Source organism: Esox lucius, chromosome 18, assembly GCF_011004845.1.
Source record: "Esox lucius isolate fEsoLuc1 chromosome 18, fEsoLuc1.pri, whole genome shotgun sequence".
Taxonomy (NCBI): domain Eukaryota; kingdom Metazoa; phylum Chordata; class Actinopteri; order Esociformes; family Esocidae; genus Esox; species Esox lucius.
The window spans coordinates 23,117,158-23,143,116 of NC_047586.1; the positions used below are offsets into that span (position 1 = coordinate 23,117,158).

Below are 25,959 nucleotides of genomic sequence, written 5' to 3' on the forward strand. Positions count from 1 at the left end.
TCATGAAGAGCCGCTATCATTTTCTCCAAAACAACAAAACAGTGTTGTTGGGGAGTGGTCTGCCTCCCAAGATTATAAGCCAGGGCTCTGGATCTGCTAAATCCAAATCTTCATCAGCTTACTTAACTAGGAACTGTTCAGCTGGTACTCCAAACTTGTCCAGATGGCATTTTGACAAGCACAGCAAAATGTATAGTCCCGCACACACACACCCTCAAACCCTCTTCACACACACCCACAAACACGCACTCCCCTCTCCCCGCTGCTCTGTAGTGTGTTGATAGACGGGATAAGTACATTCTGTCACACTGATAACGTCAAGCCCAGCAAGCTGTAGAGCGTAACAAACCTGCATCTCACCCCAACACAGTGTGTCAGCTCCCACCTCCTCCTCCGTAACACACACACGCTCTTTCCAGACCTCCATCTAAATTGCCACCATGCCCATGAACAAGCTCGGGTTAAGCCGGGGGGTGGGGGGTGCGGGGGGGTTAAGGAAGTATAATGATTCTTAAGAGCAGACTATGTTGTCTGAAACCATGGGGGTAGAACATTACAGCAGAGGAAACAAAAATACGCTGACCTAACTTCACTTGGTTTCACACACAGACCTTGGCTCTTATACACCTTACGGCGAACTGAAATTGTTTTCCTACTTTCCCTATCCCCTAAATTTCCTTGTCGGGATGGCACTTTGTGCGAACTTCTAGTTCCTAAATGCATAGTTAAACCAGGATCACACACACAGACAGCCTCTGTGTGCTTATGGTTTTGTGGTCGTTATGTAGGAGCCACACCCTGAGCAGTAGATTAGATTGTTTGGTGAAGTCATTCTCCTCTCTGGGAAGCGACACCGACAGTCACAACCAACTACAATCACACTGAACCACTGTGTTTAAGGGCAGGGGTTAAAGGTCATGAGGTAAGGGGAGACCATCAGGAGGATATTAGGGGTGAAAGGGCAATGGTTAGGTTGGAGTTAGAGTATTGGACAATGATCCTGGGTGGGGTCATCATGGTGAGGGTCATGTTTAGGGTTGGGTTTGGGTCAGGTTAAAGTGTGAAGGTAGGCTTTATTAGACACGGGTCACAGATGTGACCAGCTCTCACCCAGTCAACAAACATGGACAAGACTGGCCCAGATCAAAACACACACAAATAACAGTTACACAATTTTTATAACACAAATACCTTTCAAAGACTCATATATATATATAGTTCCTTTAAGTATTTAGGCTCACTCACTTTCTCTGCGTTTTAGACAGGGGTGGAAGTAACGATTTACAACTACTGAAGTTCCTATAATTGAGTAGCTTTTCTGTGTACTTCTGTGAGTATCTAACATTAAAAAGATGGTAGCTACATGCCATGGAAAATCAGCTTCCTAATCAGCTTGAAAAATAAATGGAGACATTGAGCATGTTCAGAAAACAATACAGATACACACAGAGACAGAGCCAGTGGCCGGGTCTTCTGAAGACCATTACAAAGAAAATCCCTGCCTGCATCTCAAAGAACACTGCAGCTTCAAGCAGAGAAGAGAAAGTGTAATAATGGAATAAAAGCTTTGCTTACCAAAGATTGTGGAGGTGTCTATCTACAAAAATTACATAAACCTTCAGAAAAAAATTAAGAGACCACTGCACCTTCTTCTTTCCTTTTCAAAAAAGTTGAAAAGGAAAGTTTTGAGTGAAGAACAGAAGCGTTCAATTTGCAGTGGTCTCTTAATTTTAACCCTTCTGTTCCTCACTCAAAACCTTTTTTTCCAACTTTTTTTGGAAAGGAAAGAAAAAGGTGCAGTGGTCTCTTAATATTTTCCGGAGCTGTGTTATCTAACCATAACAAATATATATTATCGTTTGTTTTGTAGCTAACGAAGTGTTGCTACTAGCCAGTTGCATACAATCTGTTGGATAATGCTAACATTAGCTAGCTTATCCTCTTGCTAGCTAGTTAGAAGCTAACCTTGACCAACATCTTTACACAGCTGAAGGAACTATTAAGCTGTAGTGCAGGCTACTACCGCATTTACATTATGGTAGCTGCTAGCTAGCCGTCTCCATAATGTAAGTGAAATTAATTAACTTGTGAAGATAAAATAAATACTTTTGAGAACTGGTATTTTTCTTTTTTGCTTTCTTATCACCTATCTATACCTGTTTGGATCACTGAATTTCGAATAATAGTAAAAAATCATGTTTGGTAAAACAATACACAGATTGACAGCCATAATATTATGACCACCTGCCTAATATTGTGTAGGTCCCCCTTTTACCGCCAAAACAGCCCTGACCCGTCGAGGCATGGACTCCACTAGACCTCTGAAGGTGTGCTGTGGTATCTAACACCAAGTCCAGCACATCCCACAGATGCTTGATTGGACTGAGATCTGGGAAATTTGGAGGCCAAGTCAACACCCTGAACTCGTTGTGTTCTTCAAATCATTCCTGAACTACTTTTGCTTTGTGGGAGGGCACATTATCCTGCTAAAAGAGGCCAATGCCATCAGGGAATACAGCTGCCATGAAAGGGTGCACCAATGCTTAGGTAGGACGTACATGTCAAAGTAACATCCACATGAATGGCAGGACCAAAAGGTTTCCCAGCAGAACATTGCCCAAAGCATCACACACTGCCTCCACTGGCTTGCCTCCTTCCCATAATGAATCATGGTGCCATGTGTTCTCCAGGTAAGGGATGCACACGCACCTGGCCATCCACATGATGTAAAAGGAACCGTGATTCATCAGACCGGGCCACCTTCTTCCAATGCTCCGTGGTCCACTTCTGATGCTCACATGCCCATTGTAGGTGCTTTCGGCAGGGGACGGGGTCAGCATGGACACCCTGACTGGTCTGCGGCTAAGCAGCCCCATACACAACAAACTGCAATGCACTGTGTGTTTTGACACCTTTCTATCAGTACCAGCATTAACCTTTTCATCAATTTGACCTACAGTAGCTTGTCTGTTGGCCAGCCTTCGCTTCCCACGTGAATTAATGAGCCTTGGCCGCACATGACTGTGACGCTGGTTCATCGCTTTTCCTTCCTTGGACCACTTTTGAGAGGTACTGACCACTAAAGAATAGGAACACCCCTCAAGGGCTGCAGTTTTGGAGATGCTCTGACCGATTTGTCTAGCCATCACAACTTGGCCCTAGTCAAAGTCACTCAGATCCTTACGCTTGCCCATTTTTCCTGCTTTTAACACATCAAAGTTGAGGACAGAATGTTCACTTTCTGCCTAATATATCCCATCCACTGGCAGGTGCCATGATAACGAAATTATCAATGCTATTGACTCCCCCTTTCAGTGGTCATTGTATGGTTGATTGGTGTAGTTCTTATAACTGAGGAAAAGAAAGAACAATATTCCCCAACATCCATATGTATTTCGACAATAACATTATTCAAAACATTCTGTAATATCTAAATGGTTCATTTGATACGAATAGCTATAACACCTTATAGCTGAAAGTCTGCACTTCAACCCAATTGTCATTGTATCTTTTAAAATCCAATGCGCTGGACTACACTGCAAAAGTATTGTCATTGCCCAAATACTTACAGATTTCACTTCATGTGCTGGTTGAAGTAAATTTATATACAACCATCATGTTGACACAATCACAACGGACCATCTAAGGCAGCATTCATCTGATGAAGATTTCTCATCACTGACAACTAAACGGTCAGAAGGTACAGGGGAAGTGGATGGGTATCTTGCTAGTCGGACAAAACTGATTTACTTAAATCTCTTAAACAAAGTTGGCCCTCAAACTCAATACAGGCCGGCCTGCATCTGCTACCTGTGAGCGTCTTTTTAGCTGTGCTGGACAACTTTTCACTTCAAAGCGAGCCAGGATCGACTCAATTAACTCAGAAAATCAGCTCCTACTGAAACTGAATGGCAAATTCAAAATAGAAGTGGAGTTAAGGGTTCGACAGGTCGTTCCACAAAGAATACGCCTTTTGAACATTTGTATATGGAAAGTTGAAGATGCTATATTTAAATCAGCTGTGCTGGATCTTGGTTAATTTATGATGTTTTATGGAACATTCAGCCCGACAAGCATTACATGTAAACAATATTACATATACAGTAGTGCTTTTTTCCAGTGGCATCTTTTTGTGGTGAATCTACATCCCTGTTTCCAAAAAAGTTGGGACACTGTATAAAATGCAAATAAACGATGAGAGCAATGATGTACAATCATTATCCCTATATTTAACTGAAAATAGTACAAAGACAACATAAATGTTGAAACTGCTTTTGGAAAAATACACGCCCATATGGAATTTTATGCCAGCAACACGTCTCAAAAAAGTTGGGACGGGCATGTTTACCAATGTGTTGCATGACCTCTTCTTTTAACAATACTCGTTAAGCGTTTGGGAACTCCGGAGACCAACTTCTGTAGTTTTTAAAGTGAAATGTTGTCCCATTCTTGCTTGATACAGGATTTCAGCTGCTTAACAGTTCGGGGTCTCCTTTATAGTATTTTTCGTTTTATAATGTGCCAAATGTTTTCAATGGGTTACCGGTCTGGACTGCAGACCTGTCACCCATCTTTTACTATGGAGCCATGCTGTTGTAATATGTGCAGAATGTGGTTAGGCATTGTCTTGCTGAAATAAGCAAGGCCTTCCCTGAAAAAGACATTGCCTGGATAACAGCATGTGTTTCTCCAAAACCTGTATATATTGTTCAGCATTAATGGTGCCTTCATAAATGTTCAAGTCACCCATGCCATGTGCACTAATGCATCCCCATACCATAATGTATGCTTGCTCCTTAACTGTGCGCTGATAAGCCGAAAGGTCCCTTTTCTTTTTAACCCGGAGGACACGGTGTCCATGATTCCCAAAAATAATTTCAAATTTTGATTAGTCCGACCACAGGACAGTTTTCCACTTCAGCTCAGTCTGTGCTTGGGTCCAGTGAAGGTGGCGATGGTTGTTCTGGTCTGGATGTTGTTTATGTACGGCTTCTTCTTTGCATAGTAGAATTTTAACTTGCATTTGTGGATGCAGCAACGTACTGTGTCCACAGACAATGGTTTTTGAAAGTGTTCCTGAACCCATGCAGTGATTTCCACTACAGAATCGTGTTTGCTATTAATGCAGTGCTGTCTGAGGTCCCGAAGATCACAGCCATCCACTATTGGTTTTCGGGCTTGTCCCACTGAAGAATATTTACAGTCTTGTCCCTAAGTCATTCCATCGTTGTCTTAGCTGTGCTTCGGGTCATTTATGCCGATAGATCCCCCAGTCGGAGTTCCTGAAGTGCGGGACTATCTAAATCATATCCAAATCAACTGAATTTGCCACAGATGGACCAATCAAGAATCTCAAGAATAATCAAATGACACAAGATGCATCTGAGCCAAGTTTGGAGTGTCTTGGCAAAGGGTCTGAATTGTTACAGTTCCAATAAAAAGTTCAGACACATTAAACTGTTTGAGAGAATGCCAACAGTGCGTAAAGCCGTCATCTTTAATTAATTTAAAATATAAATGTTTTTTGATTTCTTTAAAACTTTTTTGATTACTACATGATTCCAAAGTTATTTCATAATTCTTCGGAAAATTGTAAAAATGATATCCATAAATCAGCAGTGTTCAAACTTTTGACTGGTACTGTCTGTACATGAGATATTTTTTAGTCGTTTATTTTCAACAAATTGCTACACATTCCTAAAATGGATTTTCGCTTTGTCATTATGGGGACTGATAAAAAAAAAAAAAGATATAATACAAACAAAAGTGTACACAAAGCAAAGGGGTTTGAATACTTTCCAAAGGCACTTTAATCTGCCACATGTTTTGCATCAACACTTGCACAAACTTTCTCAACTCCTCTAAAACATAAACACACACCAACACCCGTTCCCACTCGACACAGTAACAAGAAAGCCAGTTCATCTCCCAACATCCCTTATTCTCGAACCCCCAAGAGGAAAGTTTAACGCAGAGTTCTGAGCCACAGTGATTCCCCCTGAGTAATCCGAAATTCCTGGTCAACATCAAACAGCCTTCCGACCTATTCCAGGTCTAGAGTGGAGCAGGTAAATGGGATGAAAGCCTCTCCTGGTTACCATACAAGATTGTTTGTAGAGACCTGATTGGCTCATAAAACACTGTTGTTCAGTCATGTTGTACAAACACACACCCAAACATACTGTGTAAAACACACCGTGAACCACACACCTGCACGTGCATGTGTTGCATATTATTATTTTTTACTGTCGCTGAGAAAGTAGTTTCCCACAATATCTTATCTTTTTGACAACATTGCAATCAATTTTTTGTACCACGTCCTGCACTAACATGTACTTTCTTAGCTTACTCTCCATATTTATGAATATGAATTCAATGTTTTTTGGGCATAAACAGTGGGGAGAACAAGTATTTGATACACTGCCAATTGTGCAGGTTTTCCCACTTACAAAGCATGTAGAAGCCTGTAATTTCTATCATAGTACTCAACTGTGAGTGACGGAATCTAGAACAAAAATCCAGAAAATCACATTGTATGATTTTTAAGTAATTAATTAGCCTTTTATTGCATGACATAAGTATTTGATAAATCAGAAAAGCAGAACTTAATATTTGGTACAGAAACCTTTGTTTGCCATTACAGAGATCATACGTTTCCTGTAGTTCTTGACCAGGATTGCACACACTGCAGCAGGGATTTTGGCCCACTCCTCCATACAGACCTTCTCCAGATCCTTCAGGTTTCGGGGCTGTCGCTGGGCAATATGGACTTTCAGATCCCTCCAAAGATTTTCTATTGGGTTCAGGTCTGGAGACTGGCTAGGCCTCTCCAGGTCCTTGAGATGCTTCTTAAGGAGCCATTCCTTAGTTGCCCTGATCTAGCGATACATGGCCCCATCCATCCTCCCCTTAATTGTTGTCTTGTCCCCTTTGCAGAAAAGCATCCCCAAAGAATGATGTTTCCACCTCCATGCTTCAGGGTTGGGATGGTGTTCTTAGGGGTTATACTCATCCTTCGTCTTCCTCCAAAACACAACGAGTGGAGTTTAGACCAAAAAGCTCTATTTATGTCTCATCAAACCACATGACCTTCTCCCATTCCTCCTCTGGATCATGCAGATGGTCATTGGCAAACTTCAGACGGGCCTGGCTTGAGCAGGGGGACCTTGCCGGCGCTGCAGGATTTTAATCCATGACGGCGTAGTGTGTTACTAATGGTTTTCTTTGAGACTGTGGTCCCAGCTCTCTTCAGGTCATTGACCAGGTCCTGCCGTGTAGTTCTGGGCTGATCCCTCACCTTCCTCATGATCATTGATGCCCCACGAGTTGAGATCTTGCATGGAGCCCCAGACCAAGGGAGATTGACCGGTAGGAAAACCCGCAAAATCGACAGTGTATCAAATACTTGTTCTCCCCACTGTATTTCAATGCTAATGTTTTTCCCATGGGTCCCAATTGTCTCTACGCAGCAGAATATGGTGAGAAATTTAAATAAATCACACAATGTATCACAGTCCATATCTTATCAACCAGTAGGTATCTTAAGATCAGAGGAAAACTCCCAGTTCTTAGACACAAACGCAATGCACAAATGTGCATGTGAACATACAGTGTGTACACACACACACACGCACACACACACGCACGCACGCACGCGCGCACACACGCGCGCGCACACACGCGCGCACACACGCGCGCCCACACGCGCACACACACACAACCCCACCCTCCACTGACAGATGAAACACAGGTGAGCCCACATGGAGTCTGGGTAAATATTTGTGTTTGGGCCGTCACACCCTCTAACCCTGCGGGAAACACCAGGCAGTGCTTTTCAGTGTAATGGGGGAAAAGGGACAAGGCACATGACGTGATTTGATAGATTGGCCAAGGAAGACATTAGCACTCTATTGAACAAAAACATGAATGTGTTAAACCCACTCAATGTAAAGTGAATACAGCACATTAGGGCAATCTACTCTGAACGTACTCCACTGAGGAATAAATAATAAAGGTCAACATTAATTGACAGATTAATGTTGATATAGGGGTCAGTGACAGTCAGACCTTAAAGTGTAGCGGAAGACTGGCTGTACTACATCTGATAAGGTGGTCTTTCGGAGTATTTAAGTAGGGGGTCCAGGTCTCAGTAATGGGAGACAGTGTTCAGACAGTGTTTGGCTAACCTACTTTAGTTGTTGTTATCGCAGCTCTAAATCCCTCATCCAACAGCACCGCTCTCCCTTTCCCCTGGTCTTCTCCCTGGGAGGGAGGCATCGATCAGGACTCCTCTGACAGGTCAAGAGGGGGAGGAGCCCCCCTCACCCTGCCTGGACAAATGACCCAGCCCCCCCACCCACACCCCCCGCTGCCACCCTTATCCCCTCCGTCCTTCATCCTTTCCTTTAAAAAGAACCAGATTTTCATGCTGGTTGGAACTTGTTACAGATGAGAACCCCTGAGCCCGGATCCCGGAGCGGGAGAAGAAGTGCCCCTGTGACGGGAAACCGGGCCCAGGGTTTCCGGGTCACGCTCACGTTTACATTTCTTCAACGCCATAATGGAAGAAACAACTGGGCCCTCTATCCATCTTCCTAAAGGCTAATGCTGACATGTTTGCAAGCCTCTTGAAAGTGGGCCATCATAAAACCCTGCCATTTACAGGCACGCTCGGCCTTATCCCTTCCTGAGACATCACCTTTTACTGAACATTTCATGCAGGCACTCCCTTCCTCCACCTAGCAGGTCATTTCAAACGGACACAAAGACTGTTGGATGTGCAGCAATATGAATGTCTTTGTAGTTTAATGCTAGGCACTGTGTGTGAACATGCATAAATGAAACAGCCGGATGAAGGCTGTGGTGTTGGGTTACTTTGCCAAACTCCACCTGCTTTGCCAAACCCACAAAATAGAAAGATATCATGAGGGCAAAACGAGAGCAATAGAGAGCACATGGAAAAACAAAGGAAGAGAATGTATAAAAGAGGACAAAAGAGAAAATATTCTATATCCCACACGCAAGCCAAACTGCAGAGTTTGTCACATGTGGCATTAAACAGCTCTCCAGGGAAAACAGGAGAGGTCACTCACCCACCTTTACGTTCTCTCGCCTGAGTTAGTAACCTGAGGGAACTTGTGCCGTCTGTCCTATGTGCCGTCTGTGGTCCTTCCGTACTAATCTAGACTCCTTCCCACTCTACACAGGCCCTGACTAGTTTTATGCTGTTCTGTAATGGGATAAGGCTTCCAGAACATATTCTACTGGTATTACGACAACGTTTTATGTTGTATGCTCCCTGAGAAGCGAGTTCAGGTTTTTTTTTTTTTTTTTAACAGTTAGGGACCTGACTTGTAAAGTCAGTAAAGGGTGGGACCTTATTTAGACAGGTAGGTGCCTTTCTAAATCATATCCAATCATTTGAATTTACCACAGGTGGACTCCAATCAAGTTCTAGAGACTTTCAAAGATGATCAAAGGTACAAAGGATGCATCTGAGCTCAATATGGAGTGTAATGGCACAGAGTTGGAATGCTTGTGGAAATGAGATACTTATGGGTTTTGTCTAAAAATTTGTTTTCACTCTGTCATTAAGGGTATCGTGTGTAGATGTTCACTTATAAATTCAGACTATGAAACAAAATGTGGATAAAGTACAGGGATCTGAATACTCTTTAAATGCACTGTGCGTGCGCATGTGTGAGTTTGTGTTTGTATGAGAATAAGAAATGGTTTTCCTAATGCCAAAGATCACAAGGGTTTAAATCAAGAAGATAGAAGTCAGTGCTAAGACTCAATCTGATTTTGCAGGTTCTCACTTACAAAACATGTAGAAGTCACATTTTTATCATAGGTACTCTTCAATTCTTCACATTGTATGATTTTTAAGTAATTAATAAGCATTTTATTGCATGACATAAGTATTTGATACATCAGAAAAGCAGAACTAAATATTTGGTACAGAAACCTTTGTTTTGTAATTACATTTAAAAATCAATTAAAAATCATCCAATCATACATTTAAAAATCATACAATGTGATTTTCTGGATTTGTCTCTCACAGCTGAAGTGTACCTATGATAAAAATTACAGACCTCTACATGCTTTGGAAGTAGGAAAACCTGCAAAATCGGCAGTGTATCAAATACCCCCCCCCCCCCCCACTGTATGTAACCAGTATACCTGTATTATTTTTGTGGAGCCAGCCAAGAAGAGCGAGTCTCTTACTGAGTGACTGAATGACTACACCTTGTTAAATAGCATAGTGGTTAGAGAAGCGGACCTGCAAGCTATAGGTCCCGCGATCGAATCTCCACAGTCAAAAGAAAGTACGCATTTGGATTTGTTCCAGATAGACAAAAACTTAGCTGGCTACAACATTCAGTAGCTACATTATAGTAAGCCTGAACAAAAACTGTTTACAGTTTTACAGTATAGCAACTATATCTGGGGGATTTACAAAGCACGCATCCGTTCATGCTTTTTGGGTCAAGAGTGACAAAAATGTAGCTGGCTACATACAACATTCAGTAGCTATGTTATAGTAAGCCTAAACTAAAACTGTTTATGGTTATATTGCCAATGTTTCTTCTGGATTTTCAAAGGTATGTATTTGTGCATGCTTTTGGGGGTAATAATATAGGCTTTATCAAAACCCCTTGGGCAGTAAAAGGGTTTGGGTTTCCACGATTCTCTCGTCTTTTCACTTAAAGAGAAGGTCAGTTATTGTCACCTATAGTTATTGTATCAACAACATTCACAAATGAAAGAACAAGAAACCAGGCAAGTCTAGTTCAGCCAGCCTGCAACAGAAAGTGTTGCCATCTTGAGATTCAAACCCGGGTCGCCCACGCGAAAGGCTTTGTCATTTACCACTACACCACGGAGCTGTACAATTGCCGGCTGTATCAATGTCATTCATGAATGGCCAATTAACTATTAAAACAGCCAGTGGCAAAAGGGGATTTGTTCAGGATGTACAGATGCCAGGTGTCAGTATTGACAAGTTTACCTCCAGAGGCCAGTGAAATCTGTAGTGATACCTAAAGATCTAGATTTGAAGTCAAGGTGAAATCTGTTCTTCTGTCCCTAAGCCAAAGTCCACCCACATTTCTCTGGATTGGAGTGTCTGCTAAATGAGAGAACTAGTGTCTGTGGTATCATGTTACCATGCTCCTCACCTGAACGATGCTGCGAAGGTCCTGCACATAGGTTCTCTCTGTGTCCATAATCTCCTGAACCACTCTGTCCACATACTGAAGCCTTGGCCCAGTGCTGCTCTTCTTCCCAGACTCAGTGTCTGATTGGGGAGTGGCCGGGTCCACTTTACCAATCCCCCTCCCCGTTTCCGCCCCTCCATCACTTCTCTCCTCCTCATCTCCACCTCCCAGCTGCATGGCTGGAACCAGCTCCAACCGGATTGCCCCAGAGTCGCGATCTGGAGCTGGGTGACAGTGAGGGGAGGGGCCTAATGTGGAGCGACTGCCCAGTGAGCAGTGGCTGTCCCGGGAGGAGGCAGAGGAAGATGTGGAGCCGTAGCTGATTGGGCGCTCGGCGCTGTCGAGGGAGGAGTCCATGCTGCGGGCGGAGCAGTAGCGCAGTGGAGTGTGGCGGATGTCGGAGGGGCGAAAGCGGCCCGGGGTGACCGCTGGACTCAGGGCCGAGTCGGCGTCCGGAATTTCCGGGACAGGAGGGAGTCCATCCGTGTAATCGTCTGAATGGAGAAAGAGAAAAGACAGTAGGGTGAAAACTGAACAGTTCAGAGAAAATCATGTCAAGAATCATGAATAGTTACTGGTGGATATGCAAATCCCTGTGTATTCCAAAGAACTGTGAGAAGTGTATACAGTCGTGGGGGTGCATTCTTATCTTTCCACACAAGGTCTCAACGTTCCTAAAAGTGCATAACCACACTGTGGATTTCAATTTGCAAGCTTGCCAGGCCACAAGATCTTTGTCCCTCTCTTACACTCCCTCACAGAAGAAACCAGGCATTGTGGTCAGGTCCCCTACAGTGGCGACCTGTTTAGAATTCCAACTGAGAAATGAGTCCAACCACAGGCGTGAGACAGTGGCGTCCAGACTCTTTCAAACGGACCACAACTCTACAGCAAGTTAAGCCAGATGAAGGCATATGGAAATGCACAATAAAAAGCCATCTATCAAGCCATGACGAACACAGAGTCATTTATAACGACAGAACCAGAAAGACCGGCAAGAGAGAGAAACTGACCAAATTAACAGTAATGGTGAGAATATTCCTTCTCTGGCGCAATGAATGAAAGTCCTTTTTCTCTAGAAGAGAGAGGGCTGTGTGTGTGAGGGAGTGTGTGTGTGAGGGAGTGTGTGTGAGAGTGTCTTAGGTGGTCTATTTGGTGGACAACCGGTCCAGACATAACCTTGTTTCTGGAAACACACACTCGTCCGTTGAGATTTTTTTTCTTTTGCTACTGGCACTGTACAGGCGTCCGCTCACAGAAGAAAGACAGCTTTGAGTTAGAAGGGTGAGAGTGTGAGCGAGAGAGAGAGAGAGTGTGAGCGAGAGAGAGAGAGTGTGTGAGTGAGAGAGAGAGAGTGAGTGTGAGCGAGAGAGAGAGAGAGTGTGTGAGCGAGAGAGAGAGAAAGAGAGAGTGAAATAGTGAAATACATTTGAAAACATTGATGTAAAACTTGAGATTTGTATTTATTGAACCTATTTTCACTTTTGCTATTTATGATTAATTTCTTATTTTCCACTTGCACTGGCGATGTCAACAAATGTTTCCCATGCCAACACAGCCCTCACAATAAAACATTTTCATTAATGGAGCGAGAAGAAGCAAGAGAGTGAGAGTGGAGAGACAGAAAGAGAGAAGCTGACAATTGAAACACTTCATGCTGATTTCTGGGAGATTCTGTGCGTCCAAAGGGAAACTACAAACAAAGACAAATTAGTCCAATATGCAGTAATTCAGTCGTTAAAAAAAAATCTAAACATCTACAGCGACACCCGCTAATGTCATTACCGTGCTCTGCAAAACCAAGAATTGAGTAAAGATAAAATTCCCTTTATCTGACTGGTCTGAGTTGACAAACCTGTTTTACTAACCCACTGAATTCCCAGGACCAGAACATCCAATTAGTTTGGGGAAAAAAATCTAATTTACAACACAGTCAAAATAAAACAATTTGGAGCCAAACAAAGCAAAATGCAGTGCTATCTAGTCCTTAATGGACAGTAACCCATAATAATCTATTTGACCACGGTTACTGATCAAAGCATAAGAAAAACCTTGACCAAGTATGGTCTCAGTGAGCGCAGTCTTGCCATTGACAAGGGTAAGCTGGAACAAATCTGCCTACCAGTAGAGGAAAGGCTGACAGCTGACTAAATGTGAAACCTATAACAATTAGGAGTGTCATTTTCCCATATCTTAGACAGTTAGACATGCTTTCAAAGACCCTTCTTATAAGAATAGCCTAGTTATCATTTTGGGGGAGGACACAGTTACTTAGCTGCCCGGGCTACATTGATTATTGTTCTACCACTTGTCCAGTTCATAGTCTTTATTATTATTACTTTACTGACATTATACTGTAAATGAATAACTAATTTCCACAGTACAATCTGGTAAAGTGTACATTATTACGTAATGCCAATAAAGCAATCTGAATTCTATTGATAGAGACCAAGAGAGTTCCAGCGAGAGATTTCATATCACAGATACAACAGACGGATACACAAATCTCTTACAGTGGAAAATCTAGCTACCACCAACATTTTTTGATAGCAACATTACGATCAAATCCCTGATATAAAGCCGTCTGTGTCTTTATGAATTCATATCTCCAGGCAGTCAGGCAGTTAGATCATCTGATATCAAAGCATGTGTGATCATGTGGGCTCAGCAGAGGTTTCAGGCACACGCTCAGAAACATGAAATGTGAAACCGCGAACACGCTTAAAAGAACACCTTGGCCTTGCACCTTGGCTAAGACGCCTTCAACTCTTCTGCCAGTATGAAGCTCTATGAACAGCCAATGTAGCGCTATAAGGTGTCTAAGGACATTTTAAGGTGTGGACATTTTACCGGTCATCACAATGATTTTAGGCTTCGCAGTAACGGTCTAAATTCAAACCCTACAATCCTATTGAAGACTAGCAAGAATTGCTGCTGGTCCACAAAGTACAGAGAACACAAGCACACATTTCCAATCCCTTGTAAGTACCGTGGCGTGGAACAGGATTTAGTGCTGCTTCAGTTAGAACCATTCTACTCCGATAGAGACAGGTTTAATGGTTAAGGAAAAGAGGATTTTGAACAAGAATCAACTCAAGCCACCAAAATGTATTTTTAAGTAAAATAAAAGTGTGTCCCTCCCAACACTGACGGTCCCCAGTCTGACCCATTTTCTAACAATGACGGACCAGAGAAGGAGAGTGACAATATGGCCCAGACCAAAACCCGCTGACATGGGAAGTCTCACAACCATACACACGTTTCACTCATTCTCCTAACACAAATGTGTGTCTCAGTCTTTCTCTGTGTGTTTCTTCCATTTGGTTTATCCCCCCTTAGATAAGGCTAACAGAGCTAATGGCTTTAGTGGGGCTCCTTTTAGCCATTAGAGCAATAAGAGCAGGGAGTCCAGCAACACACAAAGAGACCATGTGTTTCAGCTCCTGGTGAAACCCAAACAACCTTCCTGAAGATTTACTAACTTCTGTTTACACAGCCCTTCCCCTGTACCTTAACCTGTTTCTCCCAAACACACACACACACACACACACACACACACACACACACACACACACACACACACACACACACACACACACACACACACACACACACAGTAGTTATACGACTACAGGACAAGCAGTAGTGAGTGTGGATGGGCTTACCTTTCTAACCCATCTCTCCCTTCAGCTCAGATTATGTTCAACCTGATCTGTGTAAATGATCTCTAATTATGGGCCTAAAGCCTACGGGTTGGTATGGTTTCTCCTGTTGCATTTGGCTGTGTGTGTGTGTGTGTGTGTGTGTGTGTGCATGCGAGATAGTTAGGGTATTAGAGCTGTGAGTTCTACCTTTCCTGCCGTAACAGAGATGGGATTCTCTCAGAACCTGTCTTACATTCAGGCCGATAATGAGGAGATAAACAGCAGCCTACCTATTTTTGATCCAGGACGGTTCATCATGCGTAACAAACCTGGGGAAATGCAACCCACCGCTCGGCAAAGGAATAGACTTTCGCAGAGTGTAGAAATTAACAAGTGCATGCTTTAGATCACAGGTGTCAAACCGGTTCCACGGTGGGCCGGGTGTCTGCAGGTTTTCACTCTCACCTTGTACTTGATTGGTTAATTAGGTCACTGATTGGTTAGTTTCTACACTCACCTGGTTGTGTAGGTCTGAACTGGGAACCAATTTATGGGAAAAACCAAAAACCTGCAGACACTCGGCCCTCTGTGGAACCGGTTTGACACCCCTGCTTTAGAATGTACATATGGAAGGTGCGTTTACGGACTCAGTCAATTTTGTTTATTGACAATCGCTTGCTTGTAATGTTTCATGAGGCAACCGTCAAATCTTGGCAGCCTAGTAAATAACTAGTTAATAAGCCTAGTTCATAACTCCTAGTCCACTTAAGTCCACTTCAGAGGCGCGCTTTAAGGCCATCTGAAGCTCACTGCACCCCAGAGGTCAACAAACAACTATGAGGACTGGGATACCCCTTTGCATTATTTTCAGCCTCTTGGAGAGCCGTACTCATACAAAGCTTCATTCTAGATTAATGACACTTCAATTAATACTTTCAGGGGGACAATGAAACTTTGTACATAATATTCCTTATAGTTTCTCCTTATGACAGCGGGGTGTCCTATGGATGCTGTTTGAAGTCCGTATGAGCCTTCGTAGATGTGTCTTGGTATTCTTGGAGAGTCAGGGCAGGGGGGGTGTATGGAGCAGCTGCTGCCCTCTTTCATCCATCCCTCTTTCAGCCCCCTCCTCTCCTCTGTCACCATACAGCCTGAGTCAGCTTTCATTCGTCAGATCTCTCACTATACAAAGCGACAGTCCCGCCCCACCCCCGCGCGCACACGTACAGAGTCCTCCATACCCAATTGATCCCCACCGCTCCAGCCCGCCCAGAATAAAACGCATCCAAAAGCAGCTCCCGCATCCAAATCTAATCCATCAACTCTGTCTAAGCCAAAGGTAAGAAGAGTGGTGCCAGAAATGGGCAGACAAAGACGGAAGAGAGGGAACTGGAGTGAGTCCCTCCCCCCCGCGACCGAGAGGCTCGCTCCAAAACATGACATCATTGAATTCAGCTCTGCTGTGAACAATGGCCTGGCCTGTGAGCTCTAGGCCTCTCTTCCTTCATCCCTCTCTCCGTTCTTTTCTTGCCCTCTTCTCACCCTCATCCTTTCTCCATCAGACTCCCCCGACCCCCCTTCGCCTGCCCCGTCTCTCACTCGCTCTTTTTATTTTCTGACTTCCTTCCTCTCCCCAATACGCTTGGGAGCATTCTTAAATGTACCTGCTACGTCTTTCATAGATTCGTCGGGACATGATGTTTAGGAAGGAGATTGCTGAAGGTTGCTAAGGGTCACTCCTAACCACTCCGAGCATATACTCTACCATGTAAAAACACACGCGCAGTAGCGCATATACTGTATGAGGTAACATACCAGGGCACCTTAGTGCAAGTGTAGGCCAAGCCTAGTGTGTCTAATACCAAGCGCTTTACCCACACTGAGAACTTACAGTACGTTTACGTTGTTGTCATTAAGCAGCTCTTCTCGTCCAAAGTTACTTACAGCGGCACTTAGGGTCCAATGCCTTGCTCAAGGGTACAACAGATTTCTTTTGTCGGCTATGGGATTAAAAACAGCATCATTTTGTTTACTGGCCCAATAATAACCAATAGGCCCTTCAAGCTGTAGGGCCTAGGGGTATTCAACTCTTAACCCATTGAGTAATAGTTGAATATCCATGCACTAGGCTATCCAACAGCCCTAGTTCTTAGCAATGTCTTGAAATTACATTTAAATAATCTACTTTCAAATCAGCTATGTATATATATATAAAAAAAAAAGTTACATGACAGAAATGATTATAAGATTGACATGGGTGCTGAAGAGACATGGACTCCTCATATAGGTTGGTCATCAGGGCCCCCTTGTCTGGATTTTATTTAATCGGATACGGTTGCATAGTGATTGGACAAATGCATAGTGATTGGATAGATGAATTATTGACTTGAATGTGGAACTGGGGGATTTCGTCTTGATGTGGTCAAGGTGAATGGATTAAAGTGGTCTCTTGCCCTACTATTAGCAGTCAAGTGCAGCTTTTACACAGATGAGAGTGAGAGGGGATAAAACTCAGGGACTCAATTTTAAGGTCAACTTGGGGCCTGGAAAAACAGTCACTGACATCAAAAACAGTCAATGACATCAGAAAGTGAATCCCAATCACCAGTTACTGCTATAGTATTCAGAGTAGGGCTGCCCGCAATCACACAATGTTTTTAAGGCTTATGATGGCGCATACATACATTTTTGTCCGGCCTTTATACAACAACAGACTGAACGCCAGCCCCTCTGGCCCCACACAATGTGGTTTCTCCACCCCAGAGACGAGTATCTCCGACTGGGCAGGATCTAACCACATACTCCCCACTCCTATGAACCCACTACCAGCCTTGTGTACTCTTGTTTACCATAAGGACAATAGAGAAAAAGAACAACGCCAACTGGCAGCAACGTCTATGCCACAATATTGTTGTTTGGCCCTTGATTTGCGGCACTCAAAGAAATCTGCTGTGACAGCCTGCCGTGTGGGCAGTAATGGAGAGAGTTGAACACAGGCTAAAACAAGTTACAGAAACAAACATGTCAACATGGTGCCATGGGCGGGGTAAATATCAGTCCTGGGCGGAGGACACCCCGGGGACCCCAGCACCAGTAATAAGCCAAAGGCGTCGGCGTGAGTTACCGTCCTCTTGTCACGGTAGCGGCCTCAACTGTGATTAACTGAGATAAGGATCGAGAAAAACCAAGTAGGGGAAGAACACAAGAGACCATGGGTCTTCAGTCAAAAACAGCATCCTCCCCTCTTTCCTTCATTGTCCCATGATTGTTCCACTCTGTCCAAAAAAAAAAAAAGGGGTCTCTCACACGTTTATATTCATCCGTCACCTTGAGGAAAAGTTAGACGTTAAGTCCAACGTCGCGGACTGGAAAACACTGGTCTGGTCTCTCAACAGACATTTAACACCCAGAAGGGTCAGGATTTTACAATGTAGCCTTAGGAATCCAGAGGTAACCAACAAGGAGTTGAGGTAACACCATGAAGCAAAGATCACCCAAGACGCCAGGCCAAGACAGGACCACACATAACAGAACAGGCGTGATTGCATGTGTCAGACAGAATGCGTGAGGAAAAAAAAAAAAAGTATTCTTTGGCCCTGAAAGAAAACCACACATGCTGCAACAATTCCCTGATACTATGTCAACCTGTAACTGGTCCGCCTTGACTTAACGAGTCAGACGACACAGAATCTGTTCATAAGCCATCTCACTGACTCTCTGGCCTGGACAACAATTAGTTCCAATTAGCAGGCTACACTGACAGTCAAGACAAACACACCTGGAATTGCGGGCAGGTCGGCAGCTGCATGTGCACGCACGGCTGTTTGGTCTAATGGCGTTGTCTGTTTGATGAATCAGCCCATGTTTAGTCTGCTCCAGGAAAAAAAAAACATTTTGAGGGCCTGTCCCGTCTCAGGCTAAGAACGCTGCGGTTTGCGTACCGGGGCCGACGGGGACTGGACCATGCCATCAACGCGGGCCCGCACGACATAGTCTCCACAGCCCAAGGATGCAAGCAGGGATAGGATTTGTAGGAGTTGGCTTCCGCCCCATCTGCCAGTGGATCACGGACTTCCTGACCAACAGGACTGAACACGTAAAGCACATTTCGCACTCTTTATCCCGCAGCACCGGAGCGGGGCATGGATGCGTGCTCTCAACCCGTCTAATCACTCTACATCAACAACTGTATTACCACAGATGGATTCCTTTAGCTACTCGGGTTTGCAGGTGACGCCTTTCTGCCTGGGATCTTCACCGAAGTGACTATGCACTCTGGACACGATTACCGGCCGGTGGCCTGGTGCAACCCATGTGGCGATTTCTTGACGTAAACAAGATGACACTCAATCGAAAACCCTCCTTCCACATCTAACATGACATATTTAACCTAGCAAATGTGAACCTACATATTGGTTTTCTTGTCAAGACCAGAATCTCAGAGATATTGTTTAAGGCGTTATTTTACAATGTCTGCTACATTAAGAACAGTTAGAGCCCTGGGCCTACAGAAGGACAATTAGCCCTAGCCTAGTTAAACTTTATCCGTTTGTCCTGTCAGCCTCCAGGCTGGTAACCCAGACCCTACAGCCCACAGGGTTGGTTAAATGTTTCAGGAACTCAGGGTGTGACTTTCTCACAGACCACACAGAGATTAACACCTAAGATATCTTATCTAGTGTTTAGAACATTCTGAGAGACAGCACACCTTTCCAATGACTGAGTGACACACTGACCTACTACACAACACGATTGGATTTCAACACAGAATCTGAAATAGCTGTGTTGCTACCCTATCGCTTGCTCTCATCGGTCTCTCTCTTTCACTACAACGCCTAATTTAGAGCTTATTTGGAAGGACTCTCTTCTTCCGCAGCCTCCCGACCACAACAACACAGACAAACCAAAAGACATAAAGGCTTTTGAGGGTGAAAGGGGAAGGTATAGATTTGTTTTGTCTGAGAAATCTCACCCAAATTGACCTAGCCCCCACACCCACCATCCACTCAGCGCCCATGCTCCCGCCTCCTGTCCAACCCTAGAGGCTAGAGGAGTGTGAGGGCAGATGTCCTAGCGGGCTATGGCATGGTGGTGGTAGGAGGGGGTGGCATTGTCCATTCAGCCTCTAACTAGTAATTATGGCCTCCCAAACTCCACCCCCGGCACCCTGCCTGCGTCAACCCCTCGCCCCCCCTAAGGGGTCTAATTCGGGTCGCGGGCTGCAGAATGGCATCCCCGGCACTCCCCAAACAGCTACTCTGTAAAACATGCAGACAGGAGAGGAAGACAGCCACCACTTTCTAAAGACAAATTACATTAATTCCTAAGATACCATGCATGCAGAGAGATTATTAAAAAAAGTCTTATTAAATTGTGTGGTAACATAAGCCCATTCATAACCCATGGTAAAAAGAATAACCGCGACACAGCAACATCACATGGAAATATCTCCATGTTAGTTTAGCCTGCATTTACAGAGAAATGTAGGAACCCCAGTCAGCACCCTTGGTGATAAGTATTGTCTACTGACTGTATCCATTCACCATATAGCTTTATCGTTCAATAGTTTACTGTATCTAAGATCAACAGCTGGGGGGGTGGGGAAATAGCTACAGGAGGGAAACTAAGGTTGAGCTAAATTACATGTAATCAGCAAAGGGGTAACAGGATAATTGCAAAGGACCAACAACGCTGCAAAAAAGCAAAGGCTCCAGTTAAGAACTTAAAGAGGTCGTACCCTTCAGACAAAGTTGCCCGAAGTAATGTCACCAACATACAGTGCTAAAACACATAGAATGTGCTGCAATGAGAACAAGACCTGACACACAACCGGGTGGGGACGGACGGACGGACGGACGGACGATAAAAGCACGTAAGGAGTTTTCATGCGATGTGCAGTTCTCTCACCTGGCTATCTTAAGATGAATGCACAAGCACTGGATACGTTTGCTAAATGACTACATGTTCACAACAAGTTTGCTACGCCAGATGCAACAAACACATATTTTACTAAAAGGGACAACACATATGTGGATTTGAATGAAAACACCAACAGGATTTCTTACCAACAACACCATCAAGGCCTTTACCTTCAAAGACTTTGGATCTAGGACAGTGATTGAACAACCACCAGTTCACCAGACAGACAAAACATGATATAGAAGATAAAAACATCTAAACTCGGATGAATCTTGGTCAGCAGATGAAACACTTGAGTGAAAAAACATTCATCAAGGCATTTTTCACCAAACAAAAACCATCTGACGAGATGAAAGAGCACTTAAATAGCCTAAGAAATAAAACATTGGGCAGTAGGTCACTGATATGACTTTGGTGTCCGAAGTCAGGCAGTGTAACAGGTTGTTCATGTCATCACGCTACATGATTCTGTTTTGTGAAGAGTACATGCTTGTAAAAAGAATGAACTGTGAATATCTAGAAACCCCAGAATGCTAATAATTAAAACATTGATTACACCAAACAACATGTCAGGAAACAACTCCTTATTCATTAAAATAATGGACATTCTTTGATGAAAGAACTTGCTGAAATCTGTACACGACACTAATGAAGTTAAAAATACTTTCAGTTGCATGTTTAATTTTAAATGTTTCCCATTGTAAAAACCCTTGTTACGGACTGTAAAATAACTTTAATAAACCCCTCTTACCAGTTGGCATAATGGCTGCAACTTCCCTTCATATAACAGAATAGATGAGTTTATGGCAAAAAAAAAAAAAGCAATGGTTCAGGAACGTTCACATATCCACAGGGAGCAGAGTATTCCGAATGCAGTATTCCCTTTCGGCAGCCTGCTGAATTCCGTCTCACATTCTTTCAGTCAGTTCGATAAATGTCCTTCAGGGAGCAAGCGTGCCATCCGCAGCTCCCAGGACACGCTCATAAACGCTCACTCACTCGGTCACACACACACACACACACTCAAAGACTTCGCTGCTTCATAAGCTGAGGATATTGACCTCTCTCGCTAGATTTGATTCTATCTGATTCACTCTCTATAGCTTGCACTCGCTGTTCTTCGCTGGCTTGCTGAAGCTCTCTCACTGGGTTCTCAGTGAGAGAGCTGGGACAGGCTCTCTTGCTCCCCCTTCTCTCTTTCACGTGGTAGCAGATCCCTGTGTCTGTCTGTCTTGGTGTGTCAGACTGAATGGTCTCTGCCCTCTCCTGTTCCCTCCCCTCTGGGGGTTTTCCACTCTGACTCCTCCCCTTAGCTCCCGCAGAAAATGACAAGGAGAGGAGCTCCACAGTAAGTGCCCTCTCTCCCCTTCTCTTCACGAACACTTCTCCTTATCGGCCTCCTCCTCTTTGCATGTCTGCCCTTCTTTTCAAACTCTGTTGTTTCCCCACGCATGAAGAACCGAAACGCATGAGTGTGTAAACACTCATTAGCCACTGGATTGGATACATCTGCTCATTAACACAATTAGTCAAACTGAATCATGTGGCTGCAATATACAAATAATGCCGACATGGTAGAAGCTTAGTTGTTGTTCAACCAAACATTAGAATGGGGAAGATGTGTGCTCTAAGCGACTCTAAGAATGATTGTTGGTGCCAAATGTGTTGGTTCCAGCATCTCAGAAAAAGGACCTCACAGGACTTATGCGCAATAAAGTCTCTTTATTATACAGAGAATACTGTGATTAACCAAAAACATCCAGTAAGCGGCAGTTCTGTGAGATAAAAACCCTTGATTATAAGTTTAGGGGAGAGAAAACAGCCTTGTTCAAGCTGACAAAGGCCCCAAATAACTCTTAACAACTCATCAAACCTTGAAGTGGATGGATGCAAAAGGGAGTAATACACAACACTAAATACATAATACAGTGTCTGGCAAGCATGTGTAATGGCACAGCAGGCAGAGAACTGCACAGTAAACACAGACGCACGCACACACCCTCTGATCAATAGCTGGGATCCATCCCAAACAAAAGACCCCCTCCCCCGAGACTCCTCTCTCCCTATTGTGATGAGTTTTGTTCTACACCCTAGACACACACACACACCCACACACACAAAGACTGTAATTAAGCATATGTACAGATAAACTTTATTGGGTAGCCTATTTCTGTCATCGTATGCCAAGCCAGTCAACATAATACGACTACTGCTTGCCCATTATAAATGGTTAAACATGATTCATTACTATGTTTTCTCATGTGGGATTTCTTAGTCGGGGCACAGTTCAGCTCACCTCGTGGCAGACACCAGGCAATGACCACACATTTTAGACAACCGCTGCTGCCGCTGACACACACACACACACACACACACCTCAGCTATTTGTCAGACATCACCAGAAGAGAGGTAAAGGTCCCACCAGCATGTGGTCACCTCGTACTGACAATACAATAATACCGAACCCCAATCCTTGACCCCCAACTGGTCAGTGGAGTTTACTGGTCAGCAGGCTACTAAACAACATCAGTGAACCTTCTCACCAGGACTTCTCTAACGAGTGGCCCCTCGGCAAACCCCAACAAGCCCCCGGGCTGCCTCCTGTAAGAGGTCCATCTCCAGCAGCACGACCCCTCTCGGGATCCGTTGATCCACGGAGGCCTCTGCCCTCTTCTCTTTAACCCAACCACAGACCGCCCCTCTCTCCATACCAAATGATCAGCCCCCCTACCCCCCAGAACAACACAGCTGTGCAACATAGTTGTTCTCCCATAGCATCTTGCATGGCCAATATACCATGGCATGATTAAACATGACCATATACCCCAAATTCCCTATTGCGATTATCAAGAATTGAAAGGCTCTGGTACGTCAGTAAGATCTGATTGTCTGAAAGCTGTGGTACCAATCAGCATCCAGGGATCAAACCCCATCCCAATTTGCACACATCTGATTTGTGATTATAGCCCCAGCTCAGCACAACAACTCTGAAGCAGGTGCGGGGTAGTGGAAGATAGAAGTGTTTCCCCTCCCACCCTTGACCAAGACATGAACAACTAGCCACAGTGATGCAGCACTAATCTACGCTAGTGACTTGTACACCACTGCACCATTCTCCAAGTTAAAACCATTCAAATGCACAAACCAGGGGTTTGAACACTGAATATTGGATATGCTAAAAGAATTGCTATATGAGGCCGTATAATCCACGTCTGACAAAAAAATAAAAATAATCACACTTTGAATTGTGGTTTTATAATTGCAAATAACCCTTGTGGGGTTTTAGGATGTGGCCAATTCAGCACGACTAAGTGATGCATCCAGGTACTGTGCAGTGCATTGTGGCTAAAGAACTTACTGCTTAGCTATAACTTGCAATTTTGTACATCTCAAGCTCTTCAGGACCTTAATTACAGCCAAGGCCTTTTATAAGAAAGCAACCTCTCAAAAGGCTGCTCTCCACCTCTATTTTAGGGATGACACACACAAGATTGAGGGTTAGTGTGTGTGTGGTTGCCAGGATGATGGAGGCCATAGCGCTGGGTTCACTATGGAAACAACCAGGCGCCCGGCTAACCCCCGAGCCAGAGGAACAGAGGAAGGGGAAATCAATAAAACTCTCCATCCCTCACAGCACTCAGATAGAGCAAACAGCTGGGTGGGGTGAGGGTTCACAAACACAACATGAAGACACGAGGCAAAACAAACTTTGTGGGGAAAAAAATTAAGTGTGTGTAGAAATGAATATAAATATATTAGTAAAAGTGAGTAAAAAGTATTGTAGTAGTATGTTCTCCATATGATTAGAAGAACCCAACGGCTCGACAAGAAGAACCCAACGGCTCGACAAGAAGAATCCAACGGCTCGACAAGAAGAACCCAACGGCTCGACAAGAAGAACCCAACGGCTCGACAAGAAGAAACCAACGGCTCGACAAGAAGAAACCAACGGCTCGACAAGAAGAACCCAACAGCTTGACTAGAAGAACCCAACAGCTCAACTAGAAGAACCCTACTGGTTTGGCTCTAACACTTCAAAGCTTTAGCGCCTGTCCCAAAAGCAGGTACCTTGGGGAAAAGGGGGTCTGACAGGGTGGCTGTTATTCAAGCAGGCACAATGAGTGTGTGTGTACAGTTTCCTAAGAGATTCTGACAGCCTTTCATTCTCCCAGCTGTGGCGGTCACAATGAGGCCATCACGTTTCTAAGGTAACACAGATCCCTAAATGTGCTCAAAGGGCAGGATGGAGCACTGAGTGTGCGTGTGCGTGTGTGTGTGTGGTTGTAGGGGGTCGGGGGGGTCGGGGGGGTCGGGGGGGATCATTTATTTACTGGTACCCCCGCCCCTCTTCACCCGCACCCTGACCCTGTTACACTCCATCAACCCAGAGAGAGATCACCACCAGATCTGAGGGATGCTCCTTTCTTCTGTAGCTCTGGAAAACAACCCCACCACATTCCCTGAACGTCACAGCGGGAAGTCGACACAGCTCTCCTTCCTGCTGCATCATTCAACAGACACACTGATATAACACTGTACTGTTTCGTACAGTTTACAAATGTTCACGTCAACAGTTAAACTTAACATTCCCTACAAAAGAAACTCAAGTTAAAAAATAGAATCCCTAGACAGACACGGGCAGATACCCCATCTGTGCCCATGGTGTTCCTGTTGTAATATTCCCAAATTCCTGGTATTCACATATCCCCTGACCATTGCGCGGCAGTCTGTCCGTGGTGCCGGAACAAGTGCAGGAATGTTGGAATCTGGGCGGCCAGAAATCCGACGCCAAAGCATACATAAGAGCAGGGATCCCCAGTCGGAGTGGTCAGACGGAGACCCGGAACAAGAAGAGGTGGCTTCTCCCTTACAGTAGACTAAACAACAAACCACACAGCCACTAAAACAACAGCAGTGGTTCTTAAACAACAATAGAAACTACCACCGACATCCATTACTTTCACGGACAGTACATATTAGTGTTTAGTATTCCTTCCACAAACTGCTTTCTGTCATAAACAAATAATCACAGGGGTAGGGAGGTACTTTGGAACTAGGGCAGAAAACAGGAAACTAGACAAGAGAGAGGACGCTTTCAGTTCAGACTGGACACAGTGTGTGTGGGGGGACGGAAGGATGGAGTCAGGAAGCTGTGTTTGGACTTAGATTATAAATGC

General features: G+C 44.3%; 1 protein-coding gene across 4 annotated transcripts in view; it reads right to left on the minus strand.

Moving 5' to 3' along the window:
- Positions 1-25,959, minus strand: part of LOC105017484 (pleckstrin homology domain-containing family G member 1) — a 73,395-nt gene that overhangs the window by 19,644 nt on the left and 27,792 nt on the right. For 3 of the 4 annotated variants that reach the window (XM_010882141.3, XM_020056316.2, XM_010882143.3), the window contains one exon: positions 11,181-11,713. In XM_010882141.3, the coding sequence (XP_010880443.2) occupies positions 11,181-11,713 (533 nt within the window). Of the gene's footprint in view, positions 1-11,180; positions 11,714-21,533; positions 22,008-25,959 lie in introns of those variants that run through there. The other variant, XM_010882142.3, reaches the window with a different exon arrangement.